The sequence below is a fragment of the Stenella coeruleoalba genome (genome assembly GCF_951394435.1).
Source record: "Stenella coeruleoalba genome assembly, chromosome: 20".
Taxonomy (NCBI): domain Eukaryota; kingdom Metazoa; phylum Chordata; class Mammalia; order Artiodactyla; family Delphinidae; genus Stenella; species Stenella coeruleoalba.
Window position 1 is genome coordinate 54,221,325 of NC_137166.1, and position 14,206 is coordinate 54,235,530.

Here is a 14,206-nt window from a genome sequence, read left to right on the forward strand (position 1 = left end):
TATGAAATCCCTGTTGACTCAGATGTGAAACGCTTCATGATATGGCATCAGGAGCATAAACCTACCTTTTCTTACGATGACCTGCGCACTTCATGATGCATCAGGGGTTGTTCCAGAGCCCATGTAGTTACGGCAAGCTTTTGATACACCCACTTTCCTGTTTTCTACCCATGGGCTTTTGATTATGGAGTTCTAGGAAAAGAACTATGTTTCTGCATATTATACTGTTCCCTGTGTATTCAGAAGGAGGCAAGTAGTGGATGAATTTTTGAAATACTTTTCTAGACCCATTGGTAATGTCCTCCATCCTCTGGTGAACAAAGAACTAAGTTTCCGGAAAATCCATAGCTGATCATGTTTCTTGTTCTTAACTGGAGGAATTTCTGTTTCTGAATATTTTACCCACTTTGTAGCAAGAGAAAGAGCCCTAGGCTGTAGATAGTGAGGTGAGTGCCTTTGGGATTGTATCAAAGTTTGAATATAGGTCAGATCTCAGAAGGGCTGAGGGGAAGCCTCATTATTATAATAGTGTTTGAGAAACTCTGAACACTCCTGTTGGAGAGTTCTGTGAGAATACCAATGTTTGTTTATTATTATGAACTCTCAGAGGGAAGTTTTTCTTCTCCATAACTTATCACTCTTTCAACATGTAAAATGCATTCTTTCACCCTGCAGTGGTGCTGCAGCTCCTACAGAGACAAAGGCAAAGTCTTTATCATGATCTACAACGGTCCGTATCTGGCTCCCGTGAACTGGTTGTTGCTTGACTTTGAGGAGTGTGAGGCGGGCTGTTTTTCGTTTCTCTTTTAAATAGTACCACATTTTATTCGTGTCATTTATTGATGTCTGTGTGTTGTGTTGGCAGCAGGGGGAAAAACGGTCAGCTTTCTCATGCATTGAATATGACGGTAAAATTTCCTCAGTGTGCTCCTGCTGGCTAAGGGTGGCCTGTGGTGAAAGTTGAAAGCCGGTTCCCATTCCTGGAACATGCCCAGCATGGGCTAGGAGGCGCTTTGTGGAGGGAGGAATCCATCCCCTCCCTGGCACTCGTATCTTGCCTAGGGATGTTCAGCAGAAAAGGTTGCCAGTCCGGGCTGGCAGCGGCCCTGAGCAGAGAAATGTCCACCAGGAGGGTCGAGACCAGGCCGTGAGTCTGGCAGGCTGGCGGTGAGTCCCTGCTGCCCAGTGATCCCAAAGCCTCCCGCTCAATTGAGTGCCAGTTGTCCGAAGCGAGCTGTTTTATTGGGGTTTCTGGCCCCCTCGTCTCTCCCTCAGGGCATGATTTTATTGGAAGCTCAGTTCTCAGTCCATATAGATAAGAGCTGATGCCTCCAGACTCAATACCTGAACCTTTCCCAGTTCCATCCACATTTGATGTTTTTAGGATACGCTGCACAGCTTGTGGGATCTTAGTTCCCTGACCAGGGATTGAACCTGGGTCCTCTGTAGTGAAAGTGCGGCGTCCTAACCACAGGTCCGCCAGGGAATTCCTGCTAGTTTTCTATTACTGACTGTTACAATATATTGTCTGCTATTTAGCAGTTATTTATGAATAATAGGTATGCAGAATATACGCATAGTGTGATGTTTTTTTCTCCTCAGCTATGAGACAGCAGTATGTTTACTGTTAATTGGTGTGTGCTTATACATCATGGTGGAAATATACTTTCTTTGATAGCTAACAGAAGTTATTCCTATGTGAGTATTTTTGGCATACGTTGTTTGAAAGTACAGTACCCTAAAATTAATCACTTTTTCTTTAGTGAAGAATCATTCCTTTTGTGTTCCTAAAAACTTGAAGATCTTTGTTGGAAAGTTAATAACTTTGGTATAAGTGTTAGTTTTGGTGTAATATCAGGTATTTAACATGAAGCGTTTATTTACGAATTAAAATGAATAGGCTACTTATGGTTCTTTTATCTTCTAGACATCTCTCCTATGCACGTGATCAAGAAATTACAACTAAAAGTAAACACTGGTAGAGGAGAAGTATTACAAAAAGTGATGTTGGGAAGACATGAAAGGAATAAAGTGAAACGTTTTAACCTCAGGGGAATCCAGGAAAATATATCTGACTTTGAGCCTCAGCAGAGAGATGAGGTAAGAAATTACAAAGGAACTCCTATGTCCCATAATGAAAATCCTACTGATAAGAGAGATGGACTTGGTAGGAGTGTTGCAGGAATTAAGCCTATTGAAAATAGGCTTGCATCAAGCTTTCGGGATGAATTGCATATATTTAAAAGTGAACAAAAAATTGGTGAATTTAATCAAGCTGACAAGAATATCAACAGTAGTGCCTCATTTTCACCACCTCAGACAGTTACTCCTGTTGTCCAGACAAGCATTTCTGATACAAATGGGAACGATTTTGTGCATCCTTCAGTACTGACACAAGACCAGAGGGCACACAGGGAACAACCTTACAAATGTAATGAGTCTGGCAAAACCTTTCATCAGGTCTCAAACCGCACTCGACATCAGATCATCCATACAGAAGAAAAATTACATAATTGTGATGTATGTGGCAAAGTTTTTAGTCAAAATTCAGACCTTGCAGTTCATCAGAGAACTCATACTGGAGAGAAATCTTACAAACATAACGTGTGTGGCAAAACCCTTGATCATGGCTCACACATCACTGGACATCAGGTAATCCATACAGAAGAGAAGTTTTATAAATGTGACATGTGTGAAAAAGTCTTTAGTCACAAATCAAACCTTGCAGTTCATCAGAGAATTCATACTGCAGAGAAACCTTACAAATGTAATGTGTGTGATAAAGTGTTTAATCACAACTCGAATCGTAGAAGACATCAGTTAATACATACAGGAGCAAAACCATATAAATGTGATGTATGTGGCAGAGTCTTTAATCGAAGTTCAATCCTTGCACATCATCAGAGAATTCATACCGGAGAGAAACCTTACAAATGTAACGAGTGTGGGAAGGTCTTTAGTCGAAAAGGAACCCTTGCAAGTCATCAGAGAATTCATACTGGAGAGAAACCTTACAAATGTAATGAGTGTGGTAAAACCTTTTATCACAGCTCAATCCTCGCTCGACATCAGATAATCCATAAAGGAGTGAGAATATATAAATGTGATGTATGTGGCAAAGTTTATAGTCGAAATTCAAATCTTGCAGTTCATCAGAGAACTCATACTGGAGAGAAGCCTTACAAATGTAATGAGTGTGGCCAGGTCTTTAGTCAGAAAGCAGCGCTTGCATGTCATCAGGCAGTTCATACTGGAGAGGATCCTTACAAATGTAATGTGTGTGGCAAAATCTTCCGTAAGAGGGCGTACCTCAGGAGTCATCAGGTAATTCATAAAGGAGGAAAATTATATAAATGTGATGTGTGTGGCAGAGCCTTTAGTGTACGTTCATACCTTGCAAAACATCGTAGAATTCATTCTGGAGAGAAACCTTACAAATGTAATGACTGTGGTAAGGTCTTTATTAAAAAAGCAATCCTTGCAATTCATCAGAAAATTCATACTGGAGAGGAACCTTACAAATGTGGTGAGTGTGGCAAAGTCTGTAGTCTAAAAGCATCCCTTGCAAAGCATCAGGTAATTCATACTCAAGAGAGATGTCACATATGTAATGAGTGTGGCAAAACCTTTCATCAGAGCTCAACCCTCACTCGACATCAGATAATGCATAGAGTAGAGAAATTATATAAGTGTGATGTATGTGGCAGAATGTTTAGTCAAAATTCATATCTTGAAAGACATCAGAGGATTCATACTGGAGAGAAACCTTACAAATGTAATGAGTGTGGCAAGGCATTTAGTCAAAATCCAACCTTTGCAAAGCATCAGAGAATACATACTGGAAAAAAAACCTTATAAATGTAATTAGTGTGGTAAGGTCTTTATTCAGAATTCACTGCTTGCATCTCATTGTAGAATACATGCTGTAGAGAAACCTTTCAAAAATATTGAGTGCTGAAAAGGCTTTACTCAGATTTCAACCCTCACTACACATTAGGTAATAAATACAGAGGGGAAACCATATTAATGTAATATAGGTGGGAAGGACTTCCTTGAAAATTGACACTTTAAGTTCATGGGAGATTCATAGTGGTAGAAATCATGCAAATGTCTTCAGTGTGGCAAAGCCTTACCTATGATTGGATAATCCATGCTAGACAGAAACCATAGAAATGTAATGAATGTCTCAAAGTCTTTAGTCAGAATTCATACCTTAATATCCACCGAAGAATTTATACTGGAGAGAAATAGAAATCTTTCAAATATAATGTGTGGCATATCCTTCAGTTTACTTTCAGTCCTACCTTACCATCAGGTAATCCATACTGGTGAGAGACTTTAAGGGAGGGTTTTAGCAGGTGTCCACATGTTACGCTTCCTTGGAAAAATCACGCTGGAAAGAATCAGATAAACGTATTTAGTATGACCAGGCCTTTGGAGAAGAAATTCATTCACCAAAGAATTCATTCTGGAGACTACCTCACAAATGCCATGAATGGGAAAAACCTTTACTCAGGGCTCACGTCTCACCAATCATCAGATAATCTATACTGGACAGGACATTCCAGATGTAATGAATGTGTCAAAGCTTTTGTGTTGTGCCTTAAACTGAGTGTTCACCAAATACTTCATACTTGAACATTCAGTGAGTATTGCAAGGTTTCAGATTATTGCTCATTCATCACTAGATATCAAAATACTTATCCTGGAAGGAAACCACACAAATGTAATGTGTGTGGCAAGAAATGTAAAGGTTTTCATCAAGTATCAACACCTTTGGTGTAATGATATGGAAAGTTTTTGAGCCCTTCTGACAACAGACTGTATCAGAGAATCCATACTAGAAACAAATGTCTTTAGTTCTTTGAGAGTAATCTGAGATATTGCATACAAGAGAATAATTACAAGTCACGTATGGTAAAACGTATGACATGATGTGTATGACGGGAAGAAGGACGTGTGTGGAAATGGCCTGTTATCTTCAGTGTATAAATATTTGTCTTTTCTTGAAAAGGCTATGTTGCTCTTAATGCCTTTCAACCTGAAGTTTGAAGTGTGTTCATTTTATGCCTTAACTACAGGACTTTCAGAACGGTCTCTGGGAAAGAGTCAATAAGATGAGGGGGCTGACTTCATTAACTGTAGTTCATCCACATCCATGTCCCCTGGTAAAAGTGGGACCCTTTATTATCAAATTCAGTAGCGTGTGAATTAGCATTAGTTGGGGGGTGGCAGTGAGTAGTGTAAAACTGGGACATGACTAATCATGCTTACTATGTTCAGGCCCTTCTGTAGATAGGCCATTACAGGTTACAGCACAGAATGGTCTACCAACTGGCCGTGAACAGAGCAGAAGGGACATTAAGGAACTGGGCTTTTCCCGGGAGGAGAGTGACAGGTTCCTAGGGGCTGATTATGTGGTAGAAACAGTACAAAGGAAAAGCTGATCACTTTTTGCAGTGAATGGGAATAGCTGTTGTATATATGTGTGTTTAATGAAAAATTAGTTTTTTTCTCGGAACTTGAAAGAGAGCAGTTAGTATGAGAAAAACAGTGTGTGCATGTGTATGATTTACATTTGACTGTTGCCATTACATTTTGCTTTGGTTTAATTCTGAATCAATTAAAATAGGTGTTCTTTAATTAATAAAATCAATCGTTTTTCATAACCCTGGATGAATCATGTTTCTTCCACCAACACAATAAGTTTTATTCCACCTTAATACTTTATAACAGAAGCTAGCATTGCATCATTAGGCTCTCAGGGTTGAAAGAATCTGTAAAAATTTCTTTCCCTGATGGAATCAAACAACATACAATTTATGGATTATATATTCATAATTTGTATCTGATTTATTCTCTGCAAACTCTGCTCCAGAATATTTATGCGGCTATAGTGAAAATACCGTAGGAGTGCATTTCAGACTCTGCCTTCTATTAAAGAACAAAAATTGAACGGAGTAAATTTAAAGAACTAACTGGCTTTCATGAGTGATTTGTGAATCAGTGTGCATCCCATCTAGTATCAATAAATAAAGAGGGGCTCAAAGCAGCTGTACAAAATGCAAATCATTTGTAAATAGAAACCGGGCAGGATAAGAAAGATATTTCCAAAAGAAAAAAGTTTTTTTGGCAAGGTTACCTTTTGCTGGGGGAGGGATTGCAAAGGTCTTTTCCTGTAGGTTACATCTGTAGTGTTGTTCAGGAAATTCCAGAGTGATTGATTTAAGGTCACATTCCTGGAAGGGGTGAAACTGCAAGTAAGTCTTGGTTTGCTGTCCTGGGGGCAGGCGACTCCACATTGGGGCTGTGCTTTTTGAACATTCCTTAAAACCTGCTCCACATCCATGAGTATGCATTACGTGAACGTAGTGCTTCATATTCTTTATTGTGTCCAAGGTAAACCGAAGGCATGCACCTTGATTTACATGACGGGAAAATAACAAATATAGTACGCATATGCAAAATATTAGAAAACTTAAAAATCATAAATCTCTCTTTTGTGCTTGAATCACTCAGTGAAATAATTTGAAAATATTGATGTTCATGCATTTTCTCTTAAAAATGAACAATGTACAATGGGAATATTTTTGTTTGATAGATAAACTTGAAATTTCATACATTCACTCCCCAAATATTTTTTGTTGTTGCTAATTGTAATTGTAGCCATTCAGTGGAAAAAGGTGGGACCCCACTAAAGGTCATTTAGATTGATATTAACGTTGAAGTGTTATGAGAATGTGTGTTACATTATTCAGGTTTCTAGGGGGACAGGGGAGACTTCTGAGTTGTTCAAAAAATGATTTGAGACAACAGGGAATGGTCACTGGCTTGGTTCGTTAACGTGATCACTATTTGAGGCTTGTTGGAGGATATGCATATGGTTTGAACTACCAGTTTGCATCGCAGGAGGGATCCATCAGGCTTCCTCATCAGCTTGCCCAGAGAAGCAGAATAGGAAGAGGTTGTGAGACTTAGAAGGTGTCAGTAATCAAGCATCAAAAACTGGAGTCAGACGCTTTAATAAAACACTGAATGTTTACTCCTGAAACTCCTGATTTCTTGGTTAGGATACACCATAGTTTTCTTTTCCTTTTTAAGAAAAAAGTATTTATTTGGCTGCGTTGGTCTTAGTTGCGGAGCGCGGGTTCTTCGTTGCTGCATGCAGGCTCCAGAGCCCGCAGGCTTATTTGCCCCACGGCATGTGGGATATTAGTTACCCAACCAGGGATCGAACTCACATCCCCTGCATTGGAAGACGGATTCTTAACCACTGGACCACCAGGAAAGTTCACCATACTTTTCTTCATGCTAATAATTCATTACAGTTTTCCCCCTGCAGCAGACATACGTTCCGTTGTTCAATAGGGTTGTTGAAAAAGTTTGTAAAATACTATTTAAATAAATTGCCCAAGATATTTTTACCCTCGTTTAATAAAAGTTAATGCGTGGAACTGTTGTTTAGATAATCTAAGCAATTTACCAGAAGAGCAATTATCCAAAGGCTATTAAAATTTTGCTTATAATCATTGTATTAAGCAATAGGTTACATGGTTTCTTTTCTTTTGATTTTTTTGTTTGTTTTTGTTTTGTTTTTTTGGCAGCACCGCATGGCTTGTGGGATCTTAGTTCCCCGACGAGGGAAAGAACCCAGGCGGTGGCAGTGCAAGCACTGAGTCCTAACCACTGGACTGCCAGGGAATACCCTACATGGTTTATTTTCTACTGTAATACATATATGTTTTAAATACCCCTTTTCTTCTGCATTATTTTTTCCTTCCAGACATATTCCCCTTTTACACCAAGGGATGTATAAATCTGTGGGTTGTTTGGGGACTCTTGTGACATGAATATGCTCACAACGCAATGACATGTACAAAGTAGGGGCACTATAAACATGATAGAAGAGTGTTCTTTTAGGGGTTCAGTTAAATGGAAGAACTGGAATGGCCAAATGGTGAAGTGAAATCTTTTACTTTGTGAGTTGGCTATGGTCAGGTGTTTGAAAATCAAGTTTGTGGAGTTGAATAAACAGTGAACTTGTTACCGAGTCCAAGCTTGCTCTGTTAGCCACACAACAGGCCAGTAAATCGGGAGACGAGGAAGATGTTGAGTCAAGGAACAGCAACTCTTTCGGAGAGATGGCAGACTAGTGTCTCAAAAAAACCCATCTTATCGGGGTTTGGATGCCAGTTTCTTTTATAGAAAAGAGAGGCAGAGGAGGTGGGGAAGTAAAGTAGAAAGGCCGTAAGTCTTGCGAATATCTCCTGGAATGGCCAGCCTTGGGCAGGGGATGTGTTAATTTCTTCTTTCTTGCAGCCATTCACAGGTGGACAGGGTCAGGGTGCTTCCCTGAACAAAGGCACTTTGGTTTAACATTCAGGCAGATGGGTAGGGTTCCCTGAGGTAGGCCGTTGTGTATAGACAGTATCCTTTTAGTGAACAAAGGCAACAGGAAGCAAAGATTAAAGTAAAAGAAACAGATCCAACATGGAGTCAGGATTGACTCTTCCCTGTTACAAACTGAATGAAATTTTAAGGGTGAATAACAAAGATCACAAGATTCCAGCTATAGTTTTTGACAAGGAGACAATCTCCGTTGCCCGATATCTAGAAGCCATTCTCAGTGATTGGTATTCACATTCAGAGTCAGTGAATTCTGCAGAGAAAATAAGATTTGTGCTACTCATACCATGACAACTGACACTAGATATCCTCCAGTTAGAATTTGATCCTGACCAAAAATAAAATGTTTTCCTTGGATAAGTGATCTTAGTTTTGATTTGTATTATCTTTTCTCTCACAGTTCCAAGTAAGAGTCACTGTTATTAAGGCTTTATGCCCAAAAACTTACTGAATTTTCATGTCTGAAAAAAGCACTGACGTTTACTTTCATTTCACAAATGAAGGATTTTAGGGCAAAGACAGATTTAGATCCATTCAGTTCCATCCCAGCAAGTGACTGAATCAGGAATTGAATCCATGTTGTCCAGCTTTAAAAACAAATCTTTTAATCAAGTTGCTACACTAACAAGGCTAATTATGTCTATCCTTCAACTATTCAACATCTGTATTTAATTTTGCATCTCTTGCCCTTTTTTTTTTTTTTTTTTTTTTTTTTTTGCGGTACGCGGGCCTCTCACTGTTGTGGCCTCTCCCGTCGCGGAGCACAGGCTCCGGACGTGCAGGCTCAGCGGCCATGGCACACTGGCCCAGCCGCTCCGTGGCATGTGGGATCTTCCCGGACCGGGGCACGAATCCGTGTCCCCTGCATCGGCAGGCGGACTCTCAACCTCTGCGCCACCAGGGAAGCCCCTGCATGCGGATTTTATACCTTGAAAATTTTCTGAATTCATTCGTTTGTTGTATCAGGGTGTTTTTTGCGTATTCCAATGGATTTTCTACTATTAGATTATGCTGGCTGTAAGCAGAGATATTTCTGCTTCTCCTTTTCCTAATTACCCAATTTCCTAATTACCTTTTATTTATTTTCTTGCCTGTTTGTCTTGCTGGAACTTCCTGTTATGTGTTCTTTTTATTTATTTATTTTTTTGGTTGAGTTGGGTCTTTATTGCTGCGTGCGGGCTTTCTCTAGTTGCGGCGAGCGGGGGCTACTCTTAATTGCAGTGCGCAGGCTTCTCATTGTAGTGGCTTCTCTTGTTGCGGAGCATGGGCTCTAGGTGCGCGGGCTTCAGTAGTTGTGGCACGCGTGCTCTAGAGTGCAGGCTCAGTAGTTGTGGTGCACTGGCTTAGTTGCTCCGTGGCATGTGGAATCTTCGAGACAAGGGCTCGAACCCGTGTCCCCTGCATTGGTAGGCAGATTCTTAACCACTTCACCACCAGGGAAGTCCCCTATTATGTGTTTTATAGAAATAATGAGAGCAGGTGTCTTGTTTTGTTCCTGATCTCAGAGGAAAAGTTTTCAGGCTTTCACCGAGTGTGATGTCAGTTTCAGGCTTTTTATATATGTTCTTTTTTGTTCTGAGCTAGTTTTTTTTTTTTCTGTTTTTAGTCTATGATTGTTTTTATCATAAAGGCTTTTAACTAGTCTAATCCTTTTCTGCATCAATTGAGATGGCCATGTATTTTTTTCCTTTCATTCTTTTTTTTTTTTTTTTTTTTTGGTATGCGGGCCTCTCACTGTTGTGGCCTCTCCCGTTGCGGAGCACAGGCTCTGGACGTGCAGGCTCAGCGGCCATGGCTTACGGGCCCAGCCGCTCCGCGGCATCAGGGATCTTCCCGGACCGGGGCACGAACCCGTGTCCCCTGCATCGGCAGGCGGACTCTCAACCACTGCACCACCAGGGAAGCCCTCATTCTTTTGATATAATTATAATGAAATATTTCCATATGTTGAACCATCCTTGCATGCGAAGAATATGTCCTCCTTGGTCATGTTGAATAATCCTTTTAATGTGCTGTCAAATTAGGTTTAATATTGCTTTATTGATAATTTTTGTATAAGTATTCATTAGAGATATTGTACTCTGGTTTTCTTGTAGTGTCTTTGTCTCGCTTTGGTATTAAAGTAATTCTGGCACTGTAGATTGAGTTTGGAAGTGTTCCCTCCTATTCAATTTTTTTGGTAGGGTTTGAGGAAGATTTGTCTTGTTTTAAAATATTTGGCAGAACTCTGCAGTGGAACTCTCTGGGTTCCCTTTATTTTTTTTATTTTTTATTTTTTTTGCGGTACGCGGGCCTCTCACTGCTGTGGCCTCTCCCGTTGTGGAGCACAGGCTCCGGACGCGCAGGCTCAGCGGCCATGGCTCACGGGCCCAGCCGCTCCGCGGCATGTGGGATCTTCCCGGACTGGGGCAGGAACCCGCGTTCCCTGCATCGGCAGGCGGACTCTCAACCACTGCGCCACCAGGGAAGCCCCTTTATTTTTGATTAGTGATTTTCAATTAGTGTTCTTCATGACTCAGTCTTGGTAGGTTGCGTATTTCTAGGAATTCATGCATTTCTTCTAGGTTATTCAACGTTTTGGCCTATAACTCTTTGTAGTATTCTCTTCTAGTTCTTTTTATTTCTGTAGAATCAGTTGTAATCAGTCCCCTCTTTCATTTCTGATTTTAGTTATTCAATCTCCAAGACCCCCTTCAATGAGGATTTTATTCAGTTGCTTTAGCAGCAGTCATGGGTCGGTTAGGGTCTCAGACCGCTAGTCTTTTCCACACACTCAAACTGTGCCTGAAGAATTATTCCTCCTTCATGTATGGTATTGTCCTTGGACTGCAGCTCCAGACATGCCCACCTACCCAGATTCCTGATACATCTAACTATACAGAATCTGTCTCTCGGTCTGAAATAGAAAACACTTACAAACTGCTTCCTGCTGCCCAAACTGAGCTCAATATAATGATCAAAACAGCCGAAGCATGTGTGTGAGGGAGGATGCCAGAGCCTGGGATATGGTGTAGTGTTCCTATGACCTCATCTCCTCAAAGAATTTCAATCATCTTTTCACCTTTTTTAAAAAAATATTTATTTGGCTGTACCACGTCTTAGTTGCGGCATGCAGGATCTTTTTCTTGTGGCATGTGGGATCTAGTTCCCTGACCAGGGATTGAACCCAGGTCCCCTGCATTGGGAGTGCGGAGTCTTAACCACTGGACCACCAGGGAAGTCCCAATCGTCTTTTCAACTTGAGTGGCAATGGCGGTTCACACTTGAGCATAGGAGCTGGGAATAGTTTTGAAAAACTTAAATTTCTTGAATCTATTAGGAATTTCTAGTGAGCATATCCAAAAGGGGAGAAATTCTTCCTTTTCCATTATTCCTGGTGGCAGACAGGGTATCATGTGGACGGAGGAGGAAATACTGAGGTCTGAGCCATGGAAGACCCACAGAGCAGCACATGTGTCTCAGTGGATTCCCTGCCTCCCTGAGAATTTCCTTTACCCCAAATGTAACGCTTTCTGAAATCTCTGAGGACCCCTGAAATACCACCATTTATGGGCAAAGAAATGGAATCACACAATCAAGGACTTTCAATTTTTAAATTTTTCAGTACAATGAATTTTTAATTAGCACAAAAGAAAGACAGTGAGTCAATAATTGAGATTAGACAATATTTGCCCCATTTCTCCAAATCAATACAAAACAACTGCGAAGCCTAGATGAAATGGACATTTTCTACGAAAATATATTCTACCAGTATTGACTCCAGTAGAAATAGGAGTCTAAACAAATGAATATCCATAGAGGTAAGGGAGAGTTTTATGAGTCCCATACAAATAAAAGCACCAGGGTCAGATTAGCAGGTAGATTCTTCCATTCTTTTAGAGAACAGATAAGCCAATGTTATGTACTCAATTCAAGCCTTAAAGAGGAAGTACAATTTCCAAATAGTTTACATAAATCAAATAAAATGCTGATACTCAAATGTCCTAAAGTTTGTACCAAAAAGAATACTATGGAAAGATCTCACACCTGCGTACAGATGGCAATATTTAAAATAAAATATAGCAAAATAATAGATGACTGAATTTTATGTCTGGAATTCAAGCATGATTCAGTGTTTGTAAATCCATTAATATAGTACATCGTAGTAGTGGGTATAAAGAGAAATCAGGGGATCTTACTCATAGTTACAAAAACATATATTTGGAAGAATTGAACTTGTACGTATGTTAACTTAAACTCAACACTGGGAATTGATGCATTTTTTCTAACATGTCAAAATGAAGTGATTATCTTGCTCTTTGGGAAGCACTAGAGTTATTCCACTAAGGTTAGAAAACCACACTAAAAAAAGCATATGATCACCTGTTCAATTCATTTCTCATGTGTTGGAGGTTTAGCCAGGGCGATTTAAAATGGCATGAGAATGGGAAAGAAAAATATAAAACTATGTTTGCAGATCATGCAATCATACATCTGGAAACAAAGGAATTGATAGAAAATCTACAAAAGATAAGTCAGGAAGATCATATAAATATACAAAAACAGTAGCTTTCATAGGTGCAAGAAAGAATCATTTTACAAGTTATAGTGCAAGAAACTTTAATTAGAAAAGCATAACCAGAAATGAAATAAACTAATTGGGAGTAAATCTAACAAACTTTTTAAACCTATGTGAAGAAAACTATAAAACATTCCTGAAATATATGAAAGCGATATAAACAAATGGAAAATCACATCACATTCCTGGGTAAAAAATTCAGTATTATAACAAGGTCAATTCTCCTTAAGCTAATTTATAAACTTAACCTGTTCCCGATATAGACACTCAGTTTCTGAAGCTAGCAATGTTATCGAGAAAATCTTACAGAATAAAGAACAAGTAAGAATAGCCACAAAAGAGAAGCAAAAAAGAGTGGCTATCCGTAGGAGACCTGTTTATTCATGACTGGTAGATCAATGAAGTTAAAAATTCAGAAATATGCCAAAGTGCGTAACAAAAGTTAATAAGTAGCAAAACGTATAGTGGAGATACTAGTATTCGGGAAATGGAAATTCCTATCAGAATGACAAGAAATGGATTTATTTGTCACATCCTATAGTCAGACAAAGGTCAAAGAGTAAAAAATAATTAAAATATGGTTGAATTATTTAATAAGGCTTGATTCTCAAGCACCTGAGTGCAGCCAACTCCTTGCTCACAGTCTCCAAAGGAGTCCCTCATACAATGACACATTTGGGGTTGAAAATTTTCCTCTGATTTTTTTTTCCGTGCTGCCGGGCTTGCGGGATCTCAGTTCCCCGACCAGAGACTGAAACTCGCTGGGCAGTGAAAGTCCAGAATCCTAACCACTAGGCCACAGGGAAATTCTGATATTTGATGCCTCCAAGTGAATGGGGAACACAAGAAAAAGTTATGCTCTGAAGGGAAGTATAAAATTGCACATTCCGCACAGGCACAATTTTGCATTTCCTGTCACACTCCAGTTTCCATCACCTACTCTAAAACTCAGGCTGTCGCTTAATTGAAATAAGAAGTTGTACCTGCTCTGCACCTAACCTGGGTCCAGAGGACACCAGACACGTTCAAAGGATCCGAAGTAGAGAAGCAGAGCCTCTCAGGAGAGAAGAGGAACAGACCAGAATCTCCCAGGAGCGGGTCCGAGGGCCAGACCCGGCGTCCGCAGGGCGGCACCACCAGAGACACGGCCTCCACCCTCCGGAGCGTCCGAGATGCGCCCCTAGGCGGCTCCGCCCCCTGGCCCGGTGGTGCGCATGCGCACGCGCAATTACCTAGGGACGT

At 40.2% G+C, this 14,206-nt stretch overlaps 2 protein-coding genes across 4 annotated transcripts in view; one reads left to right on the forward strand and one right to left on the reverse strand.

Moving 5' to 3' along the window:
* The window catches only part of LOC307178856 (uncharacterized protein), a 31,340-nt gene extending 25,385 nt beyond the window's left edge, over positions 1 to 5,955 (forward strand). For all 3 annotated transcript variants that reach the window (XM_079907454.1, XM_079907453.1, XM_079907455.1), the window contains exon 6: positions 1,928 to 5,955. In XM_079907454.1, the coding sequence (XP_079763580.1) occupies positions 1,928 to 3,858 (1,931 nt within the window). In that variant the 3' untranslated portion in view covers positions 3,859 to 5,955. The remainder of the gene's footprint in view (positions 1 to 1,927) is intronic.
* LOC307178861 (uncharacterized protein) overlaps positions 1 to 14,206 on the reverse strand; it is a 389,700-nt gene that overhangs the window by 282,684 nt on the left and 92,810 nt on the right. The gene's annotated exons all lie outside the window — the stretch shown is intronic.